At 39.2% G+C, this 21,852-nt stretch overlaps 1 protein-coding gene across 1 annotated transcript; it reads left to right on the top strand.

Annotated features, from left to right (window-relative positions):
- The first annotated feature begins 339 nt into the window (after positions 1 to 339).
- miip (migration and invasion inhibitory protein) lies at positions 340 to 21,200 on the top strand. The gene is made up of 9 exons (XM_004068753.4): positions 340 to 634; positions 708 to 868; positions 16,576 to 16,681; positions 16,763 to 16,874; positions 16,949 to 17,028; positions 17,130 to 17,256; positions 18,569 to 18,665; positions 18,875 to 18,994; positions 20,962 to 21,200. Exons 1-9 carry the CDS (start codon positions 439 to 441, stop codon positions 21,094 to 21,096), a joined length of 1,134 nt encoding a protein of 377 aa, XP_004068801.1. The 5' UTR covers positions 340 to 438; the 3' UTR covers positions 21,097 to 21,200.
- Positions 21,201 to 21,852: the final 652 nt, after the last annotated feature.

The following is a 21,852-nucleotide window of genomic DNA, read 5'->3' as shown; positions in this document are numbered from 1 at the left end:
ACAAACTGTTCTGGAGGTTTTTATAAATTCATCTAAAAGGTTTCTGGGATTAAAAGTATCTTAATTATACATTCTGAACAGTTTACCAGTTCTTACGGGTACAAAATGTGTTGTATTTAAACACTATAAAAGTTCTATAAATTACAGTACCTTTTTAGTTTTTTCAACCTGAAACATTAACATAGACGTTTTGAAAATGACAAGTGTTTGTAGGCAGCGCCCTCTGTTGTTTAATACTGTGCACTGCAGCTCATTCCGCAAAAAAAATCCTTTATCTTTGAGAAAAGCGCCAATCCTGCCAAAGGCATTATGGGTAGACTGTTCGCCGCCAATCATGGCTCTGTTGTCAATGCGTTGCTAGGGATGGGGCGGAGCTTGTTGAGAATCGTTTTGCTAGAAGTAAATTAGCATTAAAACTTTCGCTTTAACCTGTTTAAAATGTCTACAGCTCGATTAGACGCGTTGCGAGAACGTAACAAGCACCTACCGAAGCAGCGAAAACGGGAAGGACCTAGCTGCCGAAGCGACTCAGCCGACTGCAAGGGGAGAAAGCCCGCAGTTCGGGTCACTCTTACCGAGGGAGACAGGGAGCCATCGAGGGCGGCTCTCTCCAAACCCTCTGTGAGATTTGCAGGTAAACACATTTTTAGCATTACCGGTCTTAAAGCGATAAAAATATTCCTAAAATACAGTGTTTTATTGAACAGACACCAGTGAAATCTGCTTCCAGCACAACACTGCTGGCATCCTCAGAAGACCAACTGGGGGACAGAAAGACGAGGACAGAGACCCTGAAGTCCACCAAAGACTGACCAACTTTGGAGCGCTCAGTACCGAGTCTTGTCCAGTTAGAACCAGCAGAACTCGGGTAAGGCGTAGTGGTAACTGCGTAGTGGTGTAATGTTAAAGTCCGAGAAATGGTTAATGATGTTATGTTATGTTGTGAAACCATTTTGTTTCAATCATTTTATTGTTATAAAAATGAGAATATCTGCAGGCTCAAACTTTAGACATATGAGAATTCAAGAAGTACAATAAATGAAGATGGTAAAACATTTAATTGAATTTGAATAATATTACATTCAGTTAGATAAATATGTAAACTTGAGTTGTAAAAAAATATAGAGTTGGGTTGACGTAATGAATTAGACGTAATGATTTTTTTTGATGGGCGTATAATCTTCATACGCTGTCATTAAAATCTCCTACTCCGTCTCACTGAAGTATAGTGCTCTCTTTTTTTCTCCATGCGTTTCTGTGGTGACTCTGGACAGGACTGAATTTTACATCCAGTCGCACATGTGCGACCAGTAAATTTGCCTCCCCCACCCTACGTATTTTTTTATACATTAAATGTGGAAGGGGCACGTCAATGGTCAATGAAATAATCAATGAGACGCGAGCGCACACACACGCAGGCAGACACACACTCGCGCACATATTCATGAAACGCGAGCACAGACACTCGCGTGATGCCCGTCTGTGAGGCGGCCACTGCGCGTGAGAAGAATAAGTCACTGTAAGTGGCTAAAATATGTGGAGGGGGCGGGGCCTAGAGATATTCGCGCGCGCGTAAACATCTGTGGGAAGGAAACAGAGACAAATATCACAACCTTATATGTGCGTCTGAGCTATGAGTAAGTGAACTATTGAATCGTTCTTCCGACCTGTGGCTAGTGTACCAGTGCCAGAGTGTACAGCAGGGGTCTCAAACTCGCGGCCCGCGGGCGATTTGCGGCCCCCAAGATGATATTTTGCGGCCCCCGCCTTAATATGAAGGTTTAGGCTGTGTCCGAATTACCGCCCTAACCACTATATAGTGCAGTATATAGTGCGGTCGCCATTTTGTAGTGCTGTCCGAATCTACAGTTCAAAAATCATGTGCACTAGAAATTTCCCAGAATTCTCTACGAAAAACCAGTGTGGATCGATGCTCACTCGGTCGGCGAATATTGCCCAGAATGCACTGCGTTCATACCAGAATGCATTGCGTGTGACCCACAATACACTGCGCTTGAATTATTCGAAGATGGCGGACGGTTGCGCGAGAAAGAGGACTTAAAATGTAAGTATATTTAAAAGTATCAAGTATCTGTTGTAAAATATATTTGTAAATACGTAAGATGATGTGTTTAATGTGTTATATTCCTCAATCGACAACCTACATTGTTTGGAAGCTCATCAATTTCGGTAATGCTAAAGCTAACGCTAGCGCGAATTAGCGCCGAATGCTAAAAACAAACGCTGTTGATATTACATAAAAAAACGAGTGAGTTCTAACCGTAGTAATAAGTTATTAACACATTTTTTAAATGTGTTTATATATGTAGGGACTGACGAGGATAAGGAAAATCTGATCCATCTGTGGATGGAGAAAGATAGCCTGTTTGTTATCAGTCAAGCTCGTGCCGGATGGGAGTAAGAGACACTTGATCAGATTTGTATTTATTTATCATTAAACTGTAATCGTTGTCATGTTGGGGTAAAGGTTGTTGTTGAAAGAGGAGAGGAGGAGAGAGCATGAAGGGACAAAGAGTGACAGGAGAGTCTGTTAAGCTTACCTGAGTTTAAAATATTGTTCACAAAATGTAACATCGTCGTTGTTTTTGCAATTTGTTTAATAAATGCAGTAACAAAAATGAATTATTTACATGCATTATTTAAATCTGAGCCATTTTTAACAATCTCAAAAGAATTTTCATATAAATATCAAATGTACATATTACATTTTCGTTTTATGTTAACATTTATTTTTATACATCTTAACAATAATCCTGGTCCTTTTAGAGTCATGTGTGTCACAGTTGGAGCTGAAAGGAAAGCAGAGATCTGTCCTCGCAGACGGACGCCACTTTACCCGTCCTACTGGTTCCTGGTGTGGCTCAACATCTGTGGCTCTCCCAGCAGTCCCCTTCGCTGATGCACAGATTGTGCAGAACTGAACTGCAGGCAATGATTTTCATTGCAAAGGTTGGTTTTACTTCCAGTGCCCCCAGAAATATTTCTCTCCTCCTCATCTTCATAATGCCAAATGCTCTCTCCACCACAGAGCATGTCTTGGCGTGGTGCTGGTTGTAACGGGCCTGAACCGCATTCCTCATGGGTTCCCTGTAGGGTGTCAGCAGCATGATGGGATGAGCAATGCAGGGATACCCACCATCACCCAAAAGGATCCTTCAGGTGGGTAATGTTTTATTTGCATAAATTGGGCTTTTTACGTAGAACCTGTGAACTGTGGACTGATCCTTGATTCCCAACAAAAATATCTCTAAATTTGGCATTAGTCACATACAGCCTGCAGTTGAATGGAATAAAAAAGCTTCCTGTTAAAATAACAAGCTGCATTTTCTTTTAGGACCTTTATTCTTATGTGGCAGCCATCAATGCTCCCTACGACCTTTTGGAAGGTGGAAGACTCAGCGAGCTGCTAAAAAACCAGAGTTGACTAATGGCAGTTCATTCCCACTGGATGCTGGGTGACCCTGCTCATCAGCTGGAGGATGCGGTCTGCCGTCCTGTGGACAACGTCGCTCACAGTGGACCGTGGCATGTCAAAGGCCAGGTTACCACACCGTAAGATGTGCCACACGCCAGCCAGAAAAGAAACACCAGGACCTCAGTCTCCTGTACACCCCCCAGAGTGTGAGGAACCCGAAGCTGCTCTACCAGATGCTCAATGGTCCTGCGGGTCAACCGATCTGCAGGTCTGCCGGTCTGGTCTTGCGTGGGACTGACCGTCAGCGTGAAGGGCCACGACAGACACCTTTATACGGTGGCCCTGAAGTGCAAACCATTCAACAAATCACTCGATACAAAAACATTTTTAAGATCACAGCAACAATTTAAAAAGCGTATTACATTTTAGAAAACAAAACAAAATTTCAGAAACCAAAACATAAAAAAGAAAAAAGAAAAAAAGAAAAAAAGATTTCAGAAAACAAAATTAATTTCCAGAAAAAAAAGAAATATTACAAAATGAAAACATTTCAGAAAAAAAATTAATTTCCAGAAAACAAAATGAAATAAAAAAAATGAAAACATTTCAGAAAAACAAAATGAAATATTAAAAAATGAAAAACATTTCAGAAAAAAAATGAAATATTAAAAAATGAAAAACATTTCAGAACACAGAATGAATTTCCAGAAAACAAAACGAAATCTTCAAAAATGAAAAACATTTCCAAACCGGAAGAAGCAGGTACTATGGGACAACGCTGATTGGATGATGATGTTTGTCGATCATTTGAACTGAAAAGTATTTTAAATGAAGCGACGACGGATTTTATCGTCCAAACAACAATGTACCATGATAATTCCCGTATTTCCCATTTACATATTAAATCAAAAATGCAGCAAACAGATAATGAAGGTTTAAATTATTTTTTGAATATTTCGTCTGAAGCAGAACGGTCACCCGGAAGTAGTTTGTGTGGATGACGTCCGTTCTGCAGGTAAACAAAGAAAGGGACGGTAAAACGTTAACATAAACTTTAATCTTTGAATATTTAGTGGATGTGATGACAGAACGCACGCAGAAATATCAACACCAACCAGGTTTACAAATGTTTCGAAATGTCGTGAGAGGATTCTGTCTAAAGCAGCAGCTGCGAAGAAACGGGTGTTAAAGACGGCGCACATCATCAGGAAATGCAGTCCCGCCATCCACAGATAAGGTATGGAGGCACATTTGTTTGATCTAATAAATGTAGCGTTAAACGTGATTTCTAGGTGGGTGTTTACAGACAGATCCAAGATCCTTCAGTCATACGTTAATGACAGGTTACCTCATCAGCTGGAGAGGGGGGGTCACGTGGGCAGGATTCACAGACAGGTGTACCAGCAGCATAAATCAGCAAAGCTGTCAGGTAAACTGCAGCAGTTTGTGTCTCAGAATAACATTTATGAATGCTTCTTATTCACACTATTAAGATCTGTGACTTTAGATTGTGTCAGTGCACAGAAACATGACAGTAAATGACTGGATGTGCACATCATCAGACACGTCCAGGTGTGTAACTAACGGTGGCAAAGTCTGTAGTGTAAAATAAATCTTTAAAAAAAACGTTTTAGTCTTTCAGGCAGAGGAGGAATACCAAATTGTTTTAGAATGTATTTTTTATAAGACTGAAATAATGTATTTTATTCTGAGTTTGGTGTTTTGACCCCTCCCTAATGAATTTCTGGTTTAACCCATTTTCTCCTCATTTTGATGAACTCAACTTTTTCCTGAATGAAAGATGAACGGCAGCTGATGTTTTTCTGTCAGGGATTTTTAATTTATTAATTTATCTCTGTCAGGGATTTCAAGAGCTGGAGCTGGAGTCCAGTGCAGAGGAAGCTGCAAGCATGTACGAGCAGGAACTGGGGTCCCTTACCTGTGCATCTTCCTCTGGATGTGATGCTGAGCAGCAATGTGGACAAAACTTCCCTGACATGACTCTTTTTGATATAGTTGTTAAGCACAAACAGACTTTTCCCAGATGCATTTTTTCCTCTAATAAATGTGACTGACAGGTAGGCTGAGTAAATGCTGAATGTAAACGCAACATTTGATTGACTGCATGAAGAAGCCCATAAAGGGAAATCAACAACAGTTTCTTTGTTTCTGTTACTGAATAACGTATTCATGTTAAGTTTTCAATAAATATACTGCATTGCTATGAAACAAATTTGTTTATTTTCATATCCATTATTACAATCCACACATCAGCATTCAGTTTTTTCATTGACAAAAATACATTTCTAAACAACAGCTTTGAAAATCAAACATCATCTTTGTTAATAAAGCTTTAAAACCTAAAATGGTAAACATGGAAAAACTCCTAAATGAAGCAAGTCTAATATGAACATTTTAAACTGGAGTTTTGCTTAAAGGAACATTAAGTTGTTTGGAGTTGTACAAGTGTTTGATGCGATTCCTCAGATGTGATTTCCAGATCATCAGCCCGACGCTAAAGCCAGGAATTGTGCTTCGTCTTTCACTCCCCACTGCATCATTTACAACTAATCAGGCTTATGCAGCAGGTTAAAGACTTTTTTTAAAGGACCTGCAACTTAAAAAAAAAAAAAATGGATATTAAGGTTAAATAATATTTATTGATTACATTGCACATAAATCATGGTGACTTGCCTGTACACTGCACAATGATCTGAATGACTTTAGTCTTCTTGTATTCCCATGTAGAGCTGCCATCTGTTCTTCTGCAGCACAAACCTTTCTGGAACTTCGCTTTGAGAAACTTCACCTGCAGAAATATCACATGTTAATTCAATTAAGTATTTTATAAACTTTAAAGTTCATTTTTAAGTTTCAGTATATGTGTATATGCATGGTTCAAAAATATACAATGCACTTAAATATTATTTCCCATAAGAACTTGTTTACTGATTTCAGTCTTAAAGTCGATTTTTAGCAACACTGATGCCATATAATTACTGTAATTACTGTATAAATCACAGAATCAGGCTGGCTCGGAGCTTTTTCTCTCATGTTGTCACCGAAAACGGGAACGGCTATCATGTGAAGACGGTTCGTCTCCATCGGGTTCTTTTTGCGCATGCGCAAGATAAAAAGAAATTATCTTTTCAAAGCAGCACTTTAACATCCTAAAATTAACATCCTTAGAGACATGTGACTGACAAAAGAAAAGATCACAGAATTGATTCTTACCTAAAGATGATTGACAGCGTGAACCTCGCAGCCGTAGACATTAGCGCACAGCGTTCAAAGTAAAAGTGCTCACAAACTACTTCCGGGTGCCCGTGTGTCAGGCGAAATGTTAAAAAAATAATTTTAAAGTTCATTAACAGTTTGCTGCATTTTTTATTTGATATATAAATGGGAAATACGTGGATTATTATAGTACATTGTTGTTTGGACGATAAAATCCGTCATCGCTTCATTTAAAATACTTTTCAGTTCAAATGATTGACAAAAATCATCATCCAATCAGCGTTGTCCCATAGTACCTGCCTCTTCCGGTTTGAAAATGTTTTTCATTTTTGAAGATTTCGTTTTGTTTTCTGGAAATTCATTCTGTGTTCTGAAATGTTTTTCATTTTTTAATATTTCATTTTTTTTCTGAAATGTTTTTCATTTTTTAATATTTCATTTTTTTCTGGAATTTTTTTTTCTGAAATGTTTTTCATTTTTTAATATTTCATTTTTTTTCTGGATTTTTTTTTTTCTGAAATGTTTTCATTTTTTAATATTTCTTTTTTTCCTGGAAATTAATTTTGTTTTCTGAAATGTTTTTTTTTTTGTCATTTTTGTTTTTCAAGTTTTGGTTTCTGAAATTTTGTTTTGTTTTCTAAAATGTAATGCTGCTTTTTAAAAATTTTTTTTTTTTTTTAATTGTTGTTGTGATCTTAAAAATGTTTTTGTATCGAGTGATTTGTTGAATGGTTTGCACTTCAGGGCCACCGTACCTTTATGTTGGCAAAGCAGTAGAGACGTGGAAGACCCTGTAAAATAGAAAAATAATTATTTCATTGAGAAAATTAAATCTGATTTTTTTGAATGTTACATTTTATTCTAATGTCTTACATTTTAGTTTATGACGTATTTATAAATGCTGGAAAATCTCGTGGTTTTTTTTTTGGGCTGGGTTTTTGGATTTTTATATAAATATTTAAAAATTAAAGTATTTTTGTTTTAAACAAGTGATATGGATTGACTCTGAATAAAAAATACTAAACTTTGATCTCACAAGTGTTTCATGTAGTTAGACTATACAGTTCATAGTCCAGTGTTGAAAAAGAATGTTAAACTCTTACCCAGCAGACTGTGTAACCTTGAGCACAATTAGAAACAAATGCTTAAATGGAACTAATAAACAAACTTTAAGTTTAACTCACAAGTTGTTCATGTCTGGCCAGGGCTTCCAGAGGAAATCTTCTGAGACGTCTGCTTCTCCTCCTTGCTGTCCTGTGATGCTGCATATCTGCTCGTTTCTGGTTTGAGCTCACGAAAAACGGTTGAATCATTGCCAGGAACACGGACAGATTCATATATAAAGCTATTTTCAGTAACGTAGAAGATAAAACTACGGAAAAAAAATGCTTCCTCGCAAGAGCCCGTAAATCGTTCAGCGGCACAAAAATAAATATTGCCATGGACTATTGACTTGAGGGTTTATTTATCAACTAATACATAAAAGCTACACCAATGTGTTTGTAATTTTATTATTTATAAATCAGCCACGTTTTCCATGATCAGAACACGGCAGATTCATAAATAGTCATCATAAAATGTTTATATTTATTATATTTTTACTTTGACAAATGGGTGGCATTCTCGGCGTTAAATAGAAGTAGTTCCCCTCCAGACCAGGTGGTGGCGGTAATGCGCCACTATGTTTTCGTGCGGAGCGCCATTTGAAAACACCCGAAAGAGAAAACTAGTGAGCACGGGTGTCCGAATTGCTTTGAAAATTCAGAGAACTATATAGAGAACTATATAGTGCCGCACTATATAGGGTTTTAGTAGTTGGGGGTTAGGGCGGTAATTCGGACACAGCCTAAATGTTACTGCAGCCCGCCAGTTTTAATGAATGACACTTTCTCATTGTCGTGCACGGAGATGACCAACCAATCACAGTGGGGGCGGGACAATGACAGGGCTTGAAAGCAGGACACCTGACAGCCCCCCTCTCTCCCCAGACCACATGAAGGAGTTCCTTATTTTCCTGTATCTCTTCGCTCGTAATTTTCTAAATACATGCAGTCCGTGCTGAACTTTTCTCTGGGTCACACAGACCCGGAGGAAGGTTAAGTTTTGGTTACGGTTACGGCGGCGCATCAAACGGTTTATGAACGGCTGTTACTGCAGCACACCGCCCCCGCGGGAGATGGTCAGCTGAGGAGAATAAATGTCCCACACCTACATGCGTGACAGCTAACGGGGCTTGAACTTTAAACACGCTCGAGCAAAAACAACATCAGTTTCAGACACACTGAAAATACGTGGGGAAAATGCAACGATAGACGTGTTTGAGATGAACCGGCACCTCGCCTGGGTCGTTGGGGAGACCAGGCCGGGGGGGGGGGGGGGGGGGGGGGGGGATCTGTGAGATGAAGGCGAATCTGCAGCAAGACTGAAGGAGAACAGGAAGTTGGAGTTGTCCTCAACATTCAATTTAGTTTCAATATTCTTCTCCCCCTTAGTATGATCTGTGTTATTATAAATTTATTTTATGATTATTTTAATGTTTTGTAATGTATGTAGCCTTTTTAAATGAATTGGTATTTTAAATTATTTTAATTAATCACTCAACTACAAAGACCATCAGGACACATGTCCCATAATGCATTGTTTTGTAGTCTGTAGGGCAGCTTTCAGTCAGTTCAGTTTTCAGCTGTGTCCGGGTAGGTTTGCCCCTTGCTCCCACCCCTTTCTCGCGATATTTTTGTGATGATTGACAGTTGATGTTGGAGCAAAACCAAAAATATATGTCTCACCAGGTGATCTGCGCAGCGTTGCGTCCACCTGGGTGATCTCAAACACGCTTATTGTGCATCTTGGCTGCACCTATTTGGTGTCACAAAGATAAATTGATGGTGCTGTCAGTTTACCTGTTGTTGCATTTTCAAAAGTGAAGAATAAAATGCGACACTGAATTTGAAACAGCACATTGTAATTTCTGCATCTATTATTAAAGTATTTATTAGTAATACAGTGGAAATTAATAGATTTGGTTAGCATGTTGATTTACGGTATGCGCCCCTAAATTTTCTGGTTGTGCCCCTAAAATTTTCAGTTAGGGGCCACAGTGCTCCTAGTGAAAAAAGTTAGTCTGGAGCCCTGACTCTGGAAATCTGCGATCCATTGAGAATGTCTTTTATGTACCTGCTGTGCACGTGCATTAACTCAGGGTTACCAAGTCGAGCGTAATTACGCTAAGCTAACTCATATCCGGTCTTTTGGAACCGACATACCCAGAGTAAGCAAGTTCAGGCGGATTTCAGAGTTCAGGATTAAAGTCAGGCTAGTTTAGGGAGAGGGAGGGAGAGGATGATGAGTTTATATAGCACCCCTACAGTCAAATGGAATATTGAAAATGTCGGAAAATTCCTTAATGAATGAACGCATTAACCACTTACTGTTTTGTTCTTTTTATTGTTATAAAAATGAGGATCTGCCGGCTCAAACTTAGACATATGAGATTTCAAGAATTTTAATTCATTACGATGGAAAAAAGATTACTTGAATTGGAGTAATATGACATTTAGTTAGATAAATATGTAAATTTGAGTTGTATTAACAACTATTGAGTTTTATTGACGTAAGAAATTAGATTGAATACATTTAAGTCAAATACTTGTTACCAATAGAAGTAATTCACTTAAGTTGGCATAATTGGATAAGTTATAAATATAAATATATATATATATATATATATATATATATATATATATATATATATATATATATATATATATATATATATATATATATATATATATAATGCGTCACATGAAAATGGAAATAAGATCAGAAACTCGTGCGTTTACTTTGTCTGTTCTTCTACTACAAGCAGAAACTCTTTCTTTTGACGATGCAGCCGTGTTTCTTTTTTGATGGACGTGTAATCTTCATACGCCGTCATTAATCTCAGACTCCGTCTCACTGAAGTATAGCGCTTTCTTTTTTTCTCCGCGTGTTTCCATGGTGACAGCGGAAATCGGCGATCCATTGAGAATGTCTTTATGTACATGCAGTGCACGCGCATTAACCCAGGGTTACCAAGTCGAGTGTAATTACGCAAACTCATATCCGGTCTTTTGGAACCGACATACCCCGAGTAAGCGAGTTCAGGCGGATTTCAGCCAGAGTTCAGGCTTAAAGTCAGGCTAGTTTAAACATGCTTCCTGGAATACCTCCCTGGAATACCCCCCAGGTCCTTATGTTTTTGTTGTTTCTTGGGATTGGGTATAACCACAGCTAAAATACTACAAAGATTCTGTTTCAATTCAAGTTTTCAATTTAATTCAGTTTAATGTTAAACTCTTTTCAAATAAATATCAAAATATTTGTCAAGTTCCAGTTTAAGCTTTGCTTTTGAAAAAAACCCAAGAAATTGCTTTTAGGGAAAATAAATAGATTCATATTAAGGTCTTGGTATCGCTGACAAAAGACTGAATCACTGACTATAGTTCACAAATGTATGATTATTTAATAAGAAGTCAACCACTGTTAAAATTTGCTTTCGAAACCCATTTTATTTGGTTAAACAAAAATTAACAAACTGTTTGAAATGAACAAAAACAGAACTTTAATCCGTTTGTGAACTCAACAAAAATATAACTGCAATAAGCTTTTAACTTAAAAAATGAAATAAAAAACTTTCGTCAAACAATAAAAATATACATTTTTTTTAATTTAAAAAAAATAAAAAATGAGTCACTTTATTTTTTGCACTTTCAAACTCGTATATTACGGTTACATAAATACATGATTTAATAACTAATGAATGCTTTTGTTTTGAAATCATTCATTTTTTTAAAAAATATTTACAAATATTCAAGCCAGTGATGGTGAGATGAAGCCCCATGAAGCACTGCAGCAGCGTATACCATTCATTCCCTCAACTCTTTAGCCGATACCTCCAGGTGCTTCGTTTGCTCTACTTCACCATCAAGTGGACAAAAAATGTATTACAGGCAGATTAAAAAAACAATTATGATCATTGTCGTTCTGGTGGAAAGATTTATATTGAACAAAAGGTTGATTAAATATGTAAATGTTTGTGATGTCAATATAAATTGTGACTATATTAACATGGAGTCATCTTTCATAATAGAATGGTTGGGTTAAAAGAACATGTATTGAAGTTGGGGATATAATGCCACTGTGCTTGTGCTGATTTATGGCTGTGCGTACAATACTGACCAAAAGTTTGGACACACTTTCTCATTCAAATAGTTTTCTTTATTTTCATGACTATGAAAATTGTAGATTCACACTGAAGGCATCAAAACTATTACTTAACACATGTGGAATTATACACATAACAAAAAAGTGTGAAACAACTGAAAATATGTCATATTGTAGGTTCTAGCCACCTTCTACTTTGATTACTGCTTTGCACACTCTTGGCGTTCTCTTAATGCTCTTCCAGAGGTAGTCACCTGAAATGGTCTTCCAACAGTCTTGAAAGAGTTCCCAGAGATGCTTAGCACTTGTTGGCCCTTTTGCCTTTACATAAATGCTACAGCAACATCAAACATGCATATGCTGCCACCCCCGAGCCTCACCTCGGAAAAAGTGACCACCCAGTCGTCCTGCTGAAGCCCACATACACCAGGAGGCTTAAAGCAGATCCAGTCAAACCAGGACTGTAGTGACATGGACTGAGAAAGCTGTGGAAGAACTGAAAGGCTGCTTCTAGGCCACAGGCATGAGCATTTTCAAAGCACTTTCACCAAACATTGATGAATACTCAGACACAGTAAGCAGCTAGATAGACTGGTGCACCTCCATTTGCATTCCAACTCGGACCATCCGTATGGAAGCGATTCTGTAGCATAAAAGTCAAAAACAGAAATGCTTTTTCATTTTCAAATGAAGCTGCATTTTTTGACTCAAAATTAAAATGAAAAGCAATCCACATAAAGGCTTTTTCCTTTTCTTCTTCAACACTGCTTATTCTGTCACTTAATTAAAATGATAATGAAAATGGTATTTGACATTTCATTTTCAAAAAGTACTCTGGTAAATGTGTAGCAAGATGCATTTAGAAATGTTTAATTTGACAATTAAAATGGATTAACAGAAATGCTTTTTCCTTTTCAAAATAAAACTGCATCAAATGACTCAAAATTAAAATGAAAAATCAATGCTTCAAAATGCGTTTTCATTTTCTACTTAAAAACAGCTTATTCTGTGTCATAATTAAAATGAAAATGCAAAGAGGGGATTGCATTTTCATTTTAACATCCACCCTGTGAACATTGTCGCATTATTCAATTCGAAAAAGCATTTCCGGAGGGGAGGCGGGGCGATGACGTCAGTGCTTTCTCCGTGCGTCCGGCTGCTAAGAGACACAGACATGCTAGGAGTAGTGCAGCTTTGTGATGGTTATGAACTTCTGATGATTTTACAGGGCTCCAGACTAACTTTTTTCACTAGGAGCACAGTGGCCCCTAACTGAAAAATTTAGGGGCGCAACCAGAAAATTTAGGGGCGCATACCGTAAATCAACATTCTAACCAAATCTATTAATTTCCACTGTATTACTAATAAATACTTTAATAATAGATGCAGAAATTACAATGTGCTGTTTCAAATTCAGTGTCACATTTTATTCTGCACTTTTGAAGATGCAACAAGAAGGTAAACTGACAGCACCATCGCTGTCATGCCAGTACAAATAGTAAAGAAAACGGATGGAAATTTATCTTTGTGACACCAAATAGGTGCAGCCAAGATGCACAACAAGCGTGTTTGAGATCACCCAGGTGGACTCAACGCTGCGCAGATCACCTGGTGTGAGACATATATTTTTGTTTTTGCTCCAACATCAACTGTCAATCATCACAAAAATATCGCGAGAAAGGGGTGGGAGCAAGGGGCAAACCTACCCGGACACAGCTGGAAACTAGAGACTACAAAACAATGCATTATGGGACATGTGTCCTGATGGTTTTTGTAGTGGAGTGATTAATTAAAATAATTTAAAATACCAATTCATTAAAAAAGGCTATATACATCACAAAACATTAAAATAATCATAAAATATATAATAACACAGATCATACTAAGGGGGAGAATAATATTAAAACTAAATTGAATGTTAAGGACAACTCCAACTGTTGTCCTTCAGTCTTGCTGCAGATTCGCTTTCATCTCTCAGCCCCCCCGGCCTGGTGTCCCCAACGATCCAGGCGAGGTGCCGGTTCATCTCAAACACGTCTATCGTTGCATTTTCCCCAAGTGTTTTCAGTGTGTCTGAAACTAATGTTGTTTTTGCTCGAGCGTGTTTAAAGTTTAAGCCCCGTTAGCTGTCACGCATGTATGTGTGGGACATTTATTCTCCTCAGCTGACCCCACTCCCGCGGGACGGGAGCGGTGTGCTGCCGTAACCCGTTTGATGCGCCGCCGTAACCGTAACCAAAACCTAAACCTTCCTCCGGTTCTGTGCGGCCCAGAGAAAAGTTCAGCACGGACTGCATGTATTTAGAAAATTACGAGTGAATAAATACGTTCTAAAGGAAAGTAAGGTACTCCTTAATGTGGTCCAGGGAGGGAGGGGGCTGTCAGGTTTCCTGCTTTCAAACCGTGTCATTGTCCCGCCCCCAAGAGTCATATACCCCACTGTGATTGGTTGGTCAGCTCCGCGCACGACGATGAAAAAGTGTCATTCATTAAAACTGGCGGGCTGCAGTAACATTAAACCTTCATATTAAGGCGGGGGCCGCAAAATATGATCTTGGGGGCCGCAAATAGCCTGCGGCCGCGAGTTTGAGACCCCTGCTGTACACTCTGGCACTGGTACACTAGCCGCAGGTCGGAAGAACGAATCAATAGTTCGCTTACCCATAGCTCAGACGCACATATCAGGTTGTGATATTTGTCTCAGTTTCCTTCCCACAGATGTTTACGCGCGCTCGATTATCTCTAGGCCCCGCCCCCTCCACGCATTTTAGCCACTCACAGTGGCTTTTCCCTATTCTTCTCACACGCAGTGGCCGCCTCACAGACAGGTATCACGCGAGAGTGTACGTGCTCGCGTTTCATGAGTATGTGCGCGAGTGTGTGTGTCTGCCTGCGTCCGTGTGGCTTGCGTTTCATTGATTATTTCATTGATCATTGACGTGCCCCTTCCACGTTTAATGTATAAAAAATACGAAGGGTGGGGGAGGCAAATTTACTGGTCGCACATGTGCGACTGGATGTAAAATTCAGTCGCACACTCTCAAATTTTGGACGCAAAATGCGACCAATTGCTCGCAGTCTGGAGCCCTGATTTTACACAGCTTCTCAGGACTACGTAGCAGCATTTCCGCCTCCTCTGGTCCTCCTACGGACGCACCGCAGAGAACCTTTTTTTCTTCGGACCGGCAGCTGCCTTCGCATAGCGGAGCGCGAAGCTCCCGATCGCCGAAGGCGGGAATGCTGCTACGATCTGAGAAACCATCATATGAATTTGTGTTTCCAGTGGTGTCCAGATCAAAAGAAAGGATGATGTAATTCCCACATATTTACATCCAAGATGCTCATTGCCCATTCAGAGTTTTAAGTACATATTAGCCTAATGCTAACCTGTCTTTCGGGTCCTCCTTGCAGCGAAGAAAAAAGCACTGACTGCACGGATTAATAATAATCATGACAGTAATAAAAGCACATTTAGAAGATAGTCTCCTGCAGCTTCGCGCTGAGTGCGTGTTGGTCCAACCAGCAAATGTTTAGCATGGCGAAATCTGCTATAGCTGTTGATGGGACTCCAGCTGTCATCGGACAGCAAAATCAGCGCGAAGCTGCAAATAAATATGTGGGAATTACATCATCATTTATTTTTTAGCCAAACCATCTCGATTGGGTTCAGGTCCGGTGACTGTGGAGGCCAGGTCATCTGGCACAGCACCCCATCACTCTCCTTCTTGGTCAAATAGCCCTTAAACAGCCTGGAGGTGTGTTTGGGGTCATTGTCCTGTTGAAAAAGAAATGATGGTCCAACTAAAAGCAAACCGGATGGAATAGCATGCAGCTGCAAGATGCTGTGGTAGCCATGTTGGTTCAGTATGCCTTCAATTTTGAATAAATCCCCAACAGTGTCACCAGCAAAGCACCCCCACACCATCACACCTCCTCCTCCATGCTTTACGGTGAGAACCAGGCATGTAAAGTCCATACGTTCACCTTTTCTGCGTCGCACAAAGACACTGTGGTTAGAACCAAAAATCTCCAATTTGGACTCATCAGACTAAAGCACAGATTTCCACTGGTCTAATGTCCATTACTTGTGTTCTTTAGCCCAAACAAGTCTCTTCTGCTTGTTGCCTTTCTTTAGCAGTGGTTTCCCAGCAGATATTCTACCATGAAGGCCTGATTCACACAGTCTCATTTTAACAGTTGTTGTAGAGATGTGTCTGCTGCTAGAACTCTGTGTACCATTGACCTGCTCTCTAATCTGAGCTGCTGTTAACCTGCCATTTCTGAGGCTGGTGACTCGGATGAACTTATCCTCCTCAGCAGAGGTGACTCTTGGTCTTCCTCTCCTGGGGCGGTCCGCATGTGAGCCAGTTTCTTTGTAGCACTTGATGGTTTTTCTGACTGCACTTGGGGACACTTTTTTTCCCCCCAGTTTTCCCAGTTTTTCGGACTGACTGACCTTCATTTCTTAAAGTAATGATGGCCACTCGTCTTTCTGTACTTAGCTGCTTTTTTCTAGTCATAACACTAATTCTAACAGTCTATTCAGTAGGACTATCAGCTGTGTATCCACCTGACTTCCACCTGTGTTAAGTGCTGAAATGGACTCATCCAATGTGAATGATAAGATCTATGTTCCACAAAAGAGCATCTCAGAGACTTGCTGGCCGTTCACATTCTACAAAATGTGTTTGATTTTGCAGGTAGACTTTCAGAGTACAGATGTTGACCTGACTAGTAAAAGTGATGAAAGACCAGCTGCAGCACAGCACCGTTTGCAGCCGTTACTCGGATATGATTGGATTGCAGGTCAGCCCGGTTAGTGTGAGGACCTCCTAATCTACCACACACATCTGGCAGCTCATGTCTGCTTTGCTTTCACTCCCATAGGAGTTCTGGATACTGAAGATTCTGTGGCGGAGCTCTCTGATGAGTTCTTCAATGATCTGCAAGTTTTTCGATTTCTTAATAAAGAGGAGTGTGTTCACGCAGCCCAGACAGAGTGAGCATTCTTACAATATTAGTTCACAATACAAGAATAATGCCTTTTGAATGTCATGCCTTTTTCGTTTTTAGATTTTTTGACGTGAGTCTTCCAGCTTCTGCTCTCCTGACAGATAAGGATGATCCAGAGGCCGACAAAGACAGCCATCAGTGTAAGAGGGGATCGTCTCAATTTCTTTTCTTTTTGTTTTTTTTTGTTTCTTTTTCTACAGATAAAGTAACATTTATCTTTCTTTGATCCCTTTGTGTCCAGGTACATTTTCTTACAGGATAAACAACAGGTTGTTTCCTGTTCCCCTTCACTCTCAGGATTGCTGCACCGTGTGCAAAAGGTCCAAATTCTCGCATCCTCACTCTATCGCAGAGCCAGCTCTAATCAGGCAAGAATGATGGGCCCTTGTACTTTTGTGAGACCCTGTCTGCAAGGCCACAAGTTGAATACTGCTAGCTAAAATACATATGATTTCGTTTAGAATTTTCTTAAATCAACAATGAGACAACAAGGAAACAGCTTTTCTTCCCCATCCAATAAGCAATAACCTTAGTGAAACAAAAATAAAATTAAAAAACCCCAGAAGTTGGTGATGTGTCGCGTTATTAAATGATTATGGCAAGACTTCCTGAACATGTGTGGGGGGGGCTGTATACGATTAATTAAAGGGACAGTGCGTGTAAAAAATGGGTTACAACAATATTAGTTTGCATCCCAACCTGCAGTCTTCTACAGCATGAGAGGGTGAAGGCAAAACTTTCTTACTTTTAATAAATTGCACATAACTCTGAAACAAAGTAAGCCTGGACTCTGCATCCCTCTGCAGAACTTTGTTCTGACTTTTATTTTCTCACTGATACACAATATACTTTTACTTTCTGAGTTTTTGTATTACATTTATTTTAAAGCTGTGCGAGTTTAAAACTACATTTTATTTCAGATTACTTTAACTGGATCAAACTTGATCAATCAGCCATTGTGGTAACTCAAGAAAGAAAAACAAATCAAATCCAGCTTTATTTCAATGAACAAAAGTGCTTTTCATGCTTTGAGCTGCTCAGGTTCAAAACAAGAAAACAGACAAACATTTAAGTGAAAAAACCTCCCCACCTCTTGATTGACACTTGCGACCTATGACCCCACAAACGATGAATACTGGCACAAAAACAGGACTGCGATTCTAACAAAAAAATTGTGGCAAGTACCAATGCAAAAAAAATTATCGAACAAACGAATGAGTAAATACGGTGCATAAATAGATCACATAGATTTATCTATAATGTAAGATTTCCCAAAATTCTGAAATGATGACCATCAAGATTTTATTCCGGTTTTCTTAAAAAGCGATGGTTCACCTCAAACAGGTTCTGTACAGACACCATAAACTGGATGCAGATCCTTGCATTGAACTTCCAGAAGCAGATGCCGGCGCTAAAAATCTTGTGTTTAAATCGTTCTGTAAAAATAAAGGTTTATCATTCGGTTCTGCAGTTTTTTGCTCATAAGTTATGAGGATTGAGCTGTTTAAATTCCACCTGTGCTAAAAGCAGCTCAGATCAGTTGTATTTTATAAAGTCAGATATATCAAAGAATATTTTTCCTTTAAAAGTAACTATTACTATTGTAATAAAAGTAAAGGATGTTTTTTTTACATCCAAACCGTTATTTTAAAATGTTCCCTTCCTTCTCTGTTTTTTCAGGGTCAATATTCCTCATGCCGCCCTCCTGCCGCCTCACAAATACAAAGCTCACCGGCGATGCAGCTTTGACCCATCTGATAGTTTGGGTTTACCAGCGGTGAGTTCAAATAGCAACCGTGACCTTTCTATTGCCTGACCTGGTAGCATTGGGTTTCACATTGGAGCGGGTCTTGGAGGTGCAGTTTGTTGTGTCGTCTTTTAGGCTTTCAGTTCAAACCGCTTACGTTGTGGCTTCAACAAGAAGACAACTTGGACACTTTCCACATTCGTTTTGTCACTTCTAATTGTGTTTCTTTGCTTTTGCAGCACTGTCTTTCAGGATGGTCAAACACAGGTCAGAGCAGCATAGCTCCACCCAGCAGCCTGGACCTGCGGAGCAACCTTCAAATGAAACATGCTGATGAGTCACCTGACACAGAAATGGAGGTGAGACATTGAAACATGCAGGATCATAAAATCTCTGGTTGAACAAGCCTTTGTTGCCCGATCATTTGTGCTCATTCTGACATGAACACGAATGAACCAACATGCATTGTGTGAGCTGCATCCTGTTATTCAGTATCTGTAAAGCTACTGAAGGTTTTGGAAGATGCTATCAGCTCATTGACATGGCAGGGCAGAGCAGCGTGTGCTTGGCTCTCCTTGCATCTCACCTCAACTCTTCCGCTGAGCTCAACTCTGACATCATTTCAAAACCTCCTGAAGTCATTCTGATGCTGTTCCTGGTTGGCTTTTTAAGTGACCCACTTTGTGCAAGCTTCAAGATGCTTTACATTATCAAGGGCATTTGCCTTTTGGAAATACAGAAGGGTTCACTAATTTTTTCAAAAATTAAACAATTTACTTTGATTTAATTTTTCCAACCAACACATTGTTGCCATTAGAAATTTAGAGGTTCAAGCCTTTTAATCCTCAAGAACCCAAAGGGTCAAATTTGTCTGCATTTTTTTAATTTGTAATTTTAGTTTAATTGTAATTCTTTTTTTCATTTTTATTTTTAGTCATTTTGTTTTTTGGTTGCTGATACCCAGACCGAAAAAAAGCTATTTAAAAAAATCAAATCAAAATTTATTTATAAAAAATTAACTTTAAAAGCCCAGAAACATAGTTCTTGGGTTCCCTTGGTTATAATGTGCTGCAGTCAGTTTTACCTTTCATCATAGTAGATACGAGCTTCAGAGTCAGGGTTTATTATTTTTTTCTTTTTGGCAGTTTCTGTAAATGTTTCATTTTTAATACATGTTCTTTGGAAGAGTGGTCCCTAATCTGTTAAAACCATGAAATGAACAAATGATGGGACTCCAAAGTGCGCTGTAATCTCTCAGATTAAAAATCAGCTGCTACTCTTTCCTTGAACGTATTGATTTACCGGTGGCCGTGGTGCAGCGGTAGGGCGGTCGACTCATGATCGTAAGTTTGCAGGTTCGATTCCCGCCTTGCACGCCCATGTGTCGAAGTGTCCATGGGCAAGACACTGAACCCCACCTTGCCTCTGGTGGGAAGTTGGCGCCAGTGTTCGGCAGCGGAGCCGCCATCGGTGTGTGAATGTGTGTGTGACTGGGTGAATGGGTCTGTGACTGTAAAGCGCTTTGGGCCTTCGTAAGAAGGTAGAAAGCGCTATATAAGTATACGCCATTTACCATTTACCTCTTCGTTATGTTAAACATTTCATTTCTAAAAAGAAGTCTATGAATCTGGGAGGTACTCACTAGCCCTTGAACGTCTGCTTTTGATATTTGTACCCATTTTTTTTAAAGATTGCAACTTCATTCTTTTTATTTCTTCCTTAAATCTTGTATTTAGCAAACAATCCTGGTTTTGATTGTAAATCTGAAGTCTGAACTTCCCAAATACTGATGGGAATCATGCTTTATTTAATTATCTTTATGTCAATTAAAACTACTGTAAAAAGGTCTTTAACTCTTTTTTTTACATCCCATTTTTATATTCAATTTTACCTTCATCTACTTCCAAATAATTCACAAGAAATGAACATCTGCTTGTACTCCTGAGGAGCAGATATTGATTTATTCAAATCCCTGTCAGAAGGCTGGGCCTTGTTTGTTTGTCTTTTCCCATTGAACATGTCTTGTTCTTGTGCTTCCAAAACATCTGCTGCTCTAAAGGAGTTTAGATTTTTAGACATTTTACTGAAGATATCGCCACCGAAAGAGTGTACTTCAGTTTTTACTGTTTTTAGTTGACGGCTTAGTTTTAAACAAACATTTACAGGAAATTATGTCAGGTGTCTTTTAAAAAAAAGGTAAAGGCCTAACAGGCATCACATGACCTTTTTCACTACATACCCATCACCCTATATAACAGAGGCCTTAACTTTCTTATTGAATTGCTATTAATTAAATAAACGGTGGTTGTTTGGCTTGTTTTTTCAGGGTTTGTTTGCACCCGAAGCGTCCCGCCACAATCGCTTTGACCAGCTCTCCGATCTGTCCCGCTTGGCTCGTCACAACTACCAACACTGTCCTCCGAGGAGACTGAGAAGCTCTTTCAACCCCGTGTCATCCTAATCTATCATGCAAAGAGTGGAGGATGTCCTGTTTCCTGCCAACAAACTTTTTCTATGTTTTTACCCTTTAGGAGTCTTTCAAAATAAATGCATTATTTTACTTGGCTCTCCTGGTTTTATTCCTTTGCAATGTGTTTGTTATCCATTCTAAACCCCCTAAATATCTTTCTAGGTCACTCAATCCGTCTACTGTTAAGGTGGGGTACACCCTGAAGGTGTCGGCGGTCTGTTGCAGGGCTTTTCCTGTTATGGTTTTATAAAAGAAAGAAAAGGTGTGCAAACTATTCAATCCAAGTTTATTTTGTATACTTCGGATTTTTGCAGTATCCCTAGTTTACTGTAAATTTGTGAAATTAAAAAGTCAATCACTGAACTTAACTGCCTTAAGTTACAGACCCACTCCGAAGACAATAGTTTTTGGTGCTTATAACATGTTCTTGTCGCATTTTCTTATGATGGAGGACATATTTAAAGAAAAATAAGCTGAAAATTGCATTTCTGAATATTTCCTTATTCAGATTGTTGTGAATCTGGAGCAGATGATAAAATACTATTTGATAAAAAAAAACCACATCCACTTGCAGACAAATCAATCCATGCACGTCTTCGTTTTTCTGCTGGCTCAAATCTGTTCAGCTGGATCCAATATTGTCATTTTTGTTGCACCAGTGTGGGTGTATTTCGGCTGTAAGCTAGTGGGAGGGTACGTAAACTGAGAGCTCTGAGCAACAAGAAGGGGGCGCAGCTGCCTGATGCC

Source organism: Oryzias latipes, chromosome 5 (genome assembly GCF_002234675.1).
Source record: "Oryzias latipes chromosome 5, ASM223467v1".
NCBI classification, from domain to species: domain Eukaryota; kingdom Metazoa; phylum Chordata; class Actinopteri; order Beloniformes; family Adrianichthyidae; genus Oryzias; species Oryzias latipes.
Note: the sequence above shows the minus strand (reverse complement) of the source record. Positions and strands in the feature narration are given on the sequence as shown.